This window comes from Plasmodium inui, assembly GCF_000524495.1.
Source record: "Plasmodium inui San Antonio 1 unplaced genomic scaffold supercont1.113, whole genome shotgun sequence".
Lineage (NCBI taxonomy): Eukaryota > Apicomplexa > Aconoidasida > Haemosporida > Plasmodiidae > Plasmodium > Plasmodium inui.
This window is the reverse complement of record NW_008481947.1, coordinates 9,380-14,557: the sequence shown is the minus strand read 5'-3', so window position 1 is coordinate 14,557 and position 5,178 is coordinate 9,380. Positions and strand designations below refer to the sequence as shown.

The 5,178-nt window shown below is 37.1% G+C and overlaps 3 protein-coding genes across 3 annotated transcripts; all 3 read left to right on the top strand.

The window, feature by feature from the left end:
* Nucleotides 1-1,307: 1,307 nt before the first annotated feature.
* On the top strand, nt 1,308-1,610 carry C922_05622 (hypothetical protein; the record flags this gene model as incomplete). Its single annotated transcript, XM_008821193.1, has 1 exon — nt 1,308-1,610. The coding sequence occupies one exon, from the start codon at nt 1,308-1,310 to the stop codon at nt 1,608-1,610; it is 303 nt and encodes a 100-aa protein (XP_008819415.1).
* A 120-nt stretch (nt 1,611-1,730) lies between these two features.
* On the top strand, nt 1,731-1,976 carry C922_05621 (hypothetical protein; the record flags this gene model as incomplete). The annotated part of the gene is made up of 1 exon (XM_008821192.1): nt 1,731-1,976. The coding sequence occupies one exon, from the start codon at nt 1,731-1,733 to the stop codon at nt 1,974-1,976; it is 246 nt and encodes an 81-aa protein (XP_008819414.1).
* Nucleotides 1,977-4,482: 2,506 nt separating this feature from the next.
* On the top strand, nt 4,483-4,902 carry C922_05620 (hypothetical protein; the record flags this gene model as incomplete). The annotated part of the gene is made up of 1 exon (XM_008821191.1): nt 4,483-4,902. One exon carries the CDS (start codon nt 4,483-4,485, stop codon nt 4,900-4,902), a length of 420 nt encoding a protein of 139 aa, XP_008819413.1.
* Nucleotides 4,903-5,178: the final 276 nt, after the last annotated feature.

Sequence of the window (5,178 nt, the reverse complement as noted above, 5' to 3'; positions counted from 1 at the left end):
ACCTACCTTCAGGTGAACCGGAAATAATTAATCAAATACCACAAAGCAGATGTTGGATCCGATTAATTTACTTCCAAATAATTGGGGGCGCGGAAATGGTGAACATCAATTGGAAAATGTGTTTTACTGATTTAATTATCTTTGCATCATTACAATAAATAAAAGTGGATAACAACAAAGAAAAACGATATTCAACCCATATAATCTTATTGCACACGAACAGTTGTCCGGAATAAATAATCATGAGAAACCGAAAGATGTTGAAACCATGTGATTTTACTCCTTGGATTCGCGTGTGAAGGAGACATTGAAACCATAGAACAGCGAAGGAATCATCTGCTTCTGTGGCCTTCAAAAAAATTACCGTCGGAAGGAATATTTTGCACACGCAAACAGGAATAAAAGTTTCGCTCGTGTTCTGTCGTTTCCAAAATGCGTGTGCAAACAACAAATTAAAGCACACGCGAAGCAGCGCGTGTTCCTCGAATTTAGTTTCATTCGGAAGAATTACAGGAGAAGGCAATGAGTTGCACCCGAATGCAGGGAAGTTTAAGTCGTGTGATGTCGTTTAGAGGCGTCCAAAGAAAACACAAAATTAACGAAATGGAAAACAACCAAAAATAGAACGAATTTAGTGTAATTAGAAGTAATTATGAAATGCCAACAAAGGAACACCAACGAAGGAAAAACATTTATTGAACGTTTAGTGTAACATCGAATAATTATAATGTAAGCATTATTGTACACACACAACAGGAAGAATATTTTACTTGTATAATGTAATTTCATATAATTATGAACAACACAATATTTTGCACACAGAAAAAAACAACTGTTTCCTACATGTAATGTCATCACAATTAATTCCAAGGTGGGTAAAATTTTGCGGAAAATAAGAAAAGAATTCTTCACACGTGTAAAGTACTTCCAATTGATTACGAAGGGAGTGATATTTCGTAATTAGAAGTGGAAAAAGTGTTTAACCCGTTTAGTGAAATTCAAGTTAATTAACAAAGGGACAATATTTAGTACACACGGAAGAGGAGCTATTTCCCCCGTTTAATGTCAATCCAATAAATTACCAACAGCAATATCTTAGGCAGTAAAGAAGGAAAAGTGTTTAACCCGCATAATTTCATTCCAATAAATTACGACGAAGAGGATATTGCTCCCCCCAAAAGGAACGAGTGTTTAACCCGATTAGTGTCATTCCAATTAATTACCAAGAAAGACACTCTTTAGAACAAAACCCAAGAACGAAGTGTTTAACCCAATTAGTGTTATTAGGAATCTTCCAATAGCAAAGGATGATCACTCCGAAGAAGGAATTAGAAACGATGTCTTCCAAAAACACTAAGGAAAAAAAGAATCCCCAACCCAGCCTCGGAGGCCTAAAGCTAACACACAAGGAATTGAGCAGTATGATGTGCATTCAAATAACCAAAGAGGGTCTTCGACTCAAGAAGCCAGAGATTCCCCCCCTTTACAATTACCCTGTATTTCCGAAAGCAGAAGCAGTCCCTGACCAGCCAACGAAACCTCTGATATCCCCCCCTAAAGTTATTGAAGATACTTCTGACGAAGAGTGGGGCATATCAGGAAAGTACTGAATCCCTCCGTTTCTTTTATGCGGAGACATTTAAAGGAAATGGTTAGTCCCATTAAGGAAGGAACGAGTCTTTCCCCGGAGTAATATTATACCAGCTCAGTAAGAAGGAGAATATAACAGGATGAGAGAAAGGGCAATATATATTCCACTAGGAATTTTAATCTATGGAGATACGGAAAGAACATTAAGTAACCTAACAAGAAGCGGAAAGATAGGATTTAGCCCTTTGCATATTTTATTTAAGTCGAGCAATATACAACCATTTAAAGGTAGGCTGATAACTAACCTCCTAAACGGAACGGCTATAAAAGAGTATATGCTGTTTTATATCTTAAAAGTCGTCATTAATATTATAGTGAGAAAATGACGTATCTTAGTACATTACATTGATGATTTGTGAGCTGTGTCTATATATTGTCCCCATGAATAAATATGATTTTATGCATGTTTTAAACAACAGAAGGAGAAACTTGTATCGTAAAAATATCTTGAGAGACCCTGAGAAAGTGAATTACTCGTAGTGACGTGATAATGATCTACTTGATGTTATAAGTTCGGCAACTATATAACCTTAATCATGGATGGTATCTGTGAGTAGGTTAAATAATGGGATGCCTAACTTTCTATCTTAGAAAAGATTCGTACTTATGGAATCTGCCTCAGCCGTGCTGACAGACGTCTATGATGGTAGGGTTTAATCTGTAAGGAAAGGTGTGTGTAATAGGGATGGTGTTTAAATATCAGTGTCTTTTAAAACAAACAAGCGGAATGCATTATGAATATCAGACTTGTCATCTGATCAGTATAAGAAATTAAAAGGTCATCATCATACAGGTGTTCGTAGGATTGGTCAAATTATTAGAGGCATCATATAATTTACTCATCCAGGCAACTCTCTGTTTGTTCATTACTATTTACTAAAGACGTAACTAGAAGAACCTTAATTAGTGTAATGATTCCGTGCCAAATAAACAATCGGAAACGTGGGGGGAGTGTAAATAAATCTCTATAAACCGGCAACTACGAGTTCTATATGGAAAGTATGTCTGGGAACAAGACAGTTAAAGACGCGTCCTAGGGATATAAATAACAAGGTAGCAACACTTACCGTAGTTCCTTGTTCTAAATTATAGAATAAAGGCAGGCAAAAACAAGGGGATGATAAATAAGGTTATTCCTGAATTAAAATCCGAGGCTGGAGATACATCTACGTGGAGGAGCCCAATAATTCACCATCCGCCTGAGTATAATGCTCCGTTACATTAGGATGATGAGGACGAGTATTACGGCAGTTAAGTATTGGCTGTAAGAGCGATCATAAATATACAATGGACTCTAAATAAAGTGTTGATTTATTGTCCACCATGCAAATATGAAGGAAGGAAAAATTATGTTATAAACCAAGTCCAGTAAACACTAGCTGCTAAGATTATTACAGGGAGGAAAATTTTGATAATATAAATTCTTTTAAAAGGTCTAAAGTGTTAACACAATAGGCAGTTGACCTCGTCGTCTGAGTACAAATATCCAGGCGTTGAAGAGATATTGAAAATATTTCAACCCTTACGGAAGCATAATTGTAAAGTGGTATTCTGTGCTGTTAGTTTTCTTCCCAGGATTTGGAAATATCAGAATATTCTGAGTAACCGAAAGGAGAAATTGCTATTAACCGTTAAAAGGAATTCGGAGCCTTTCCATGGAAGAAAACAGTGAAACGGAAGAACAAGACGCGGAATTTTCCCAGGTTTAATTTTATACCATGCACCCCAGTAACAATCAATTAACCACCAATCCAGGAAGGACAGGAGATAATGGAAGCGACAAATCACCTATCACAACATCCTTTCCCAAAATCTCCTGGTACCCAAAAGGACCCACCCCATATTTGTTTCAAAGGATTATATTCACCCGCGTCAAGACACAAAAAGGAATTAACCAACTACACGAACCCCATTATTCCATAGGGTAAAATTAATTCCGACCAATTTCCCAGCCACAAGTAATAAGTAGAAGGAGAAAAACCACTCCCGCTGTTTTGGTTAACTTTGGATGAATCCGAAGACAAGGAAGAATGGCCAAAACTCGATAAGGAAACATATTCAACTCGTCTAATCTTCTTACAGAGATTCCAACACCCCAGAAATTAGAAGCAAATGGAAGAACGAATATCCAAATCATGTAAATTTATTCCCTGCACCACCTTGCAGCCGAAATAATGAACCACCCGGGGTAGGAAGATGTGCATGGGGAATTCGTTTCATTTCAAGATGCCACCAGAAAAAGGAATATTTTCCAAACACTATCTCAGTGAAATCTATCACTGGTATAATATTGTTTAAAAAATAGACATGCAACAAAATAATTAAAAAACGCCAACGGGGAGAAAAATTCCTCTCCTTTAGTGTCATTCAAAATAGTTACCAAAAAGGGGGCAATATTGTGCACACACAGGAACAAATCGTTGTTTCACTGGCGTAATACCATTAAACAAATTCTGGGGCCAAACGGTAGTGAACGTAATACGAAAAAGAAAACCCTATAACCTCTTTAGCGTCATTTAATTTAATTACCGAACCGAAATAAGGGGAAAAAAAAGAGAAAGAAAATTTATTTCGCGGTTTTTGTAACTGGAAATAGTGAAAAAGTAACAATTAATTTACAAACAACCGAGAACAGAGGTTTCAATTCTAAGACATTCCTCCCAAAATTTAAACACGCGGTAACATTCAGAACAAAATAAGGGAAAACTGTTTCCCCAAATTGATATCATTCGAATTAATTCTCAGTGGGGAAATATTTAGCACCCCAAAAAAAGTATTTGCTTAACCGGAGGAGTGTCGTTCCAACTTTCCCAGTAAAAAAGAATAATTAATATGGAGAGAAACGAGAGAAGAATGTATTACGAGCGTTATGTAATTCCACAAGTACTCCAAACGACAAATCTCTCATACAACAGAAAGGAGCAGGGTTACACCCGCACAGTGGTAGTTCGAGTAATAGACGAACGAGCCTACCGAAGGAGAATAGGGGAACATGAGCCATTTACAATGCTCCTGGATGTAAGAACACCAGGGAATGGTCCAACTAGAAGAGGCAGGAGAGGATTTATTCCACCATGTGTGCTTTTCAAAGTATTTATCAAGAAGAAAAAAACTCGAAGAATAGTACTGGATGAAATTTCATCTAACCAAGAAGAGTCCCAGGCAGTGATTGACCATGCTGAAGAAGAAAGGAGTGACCCCATGAGTATTAATATTGCGACAGAACCAACCACAGCCTCTGACTCGATGTAAGGGAAGAGGACATGTATTAAGCTTGGTAATTTTAATCAGCAAATATCCCAAGGAGGACTTAGCTAGCATAGGAGCACCAAGGAAAATAGACACTATCCTGTTGCCTATTTTATATACATGAAACTGCCTAACTCCTCTTGAGTTGGTAATGATGAATAATATTATGAGGAGGTGGCGTATAAGAGGGTTCCTGTTCTTCTATTTTGTCCAGATCGTGAGTGAAATCATTGTTAGATGATAGTGTATATTTGTACATCACAATGATGATTTTTGACT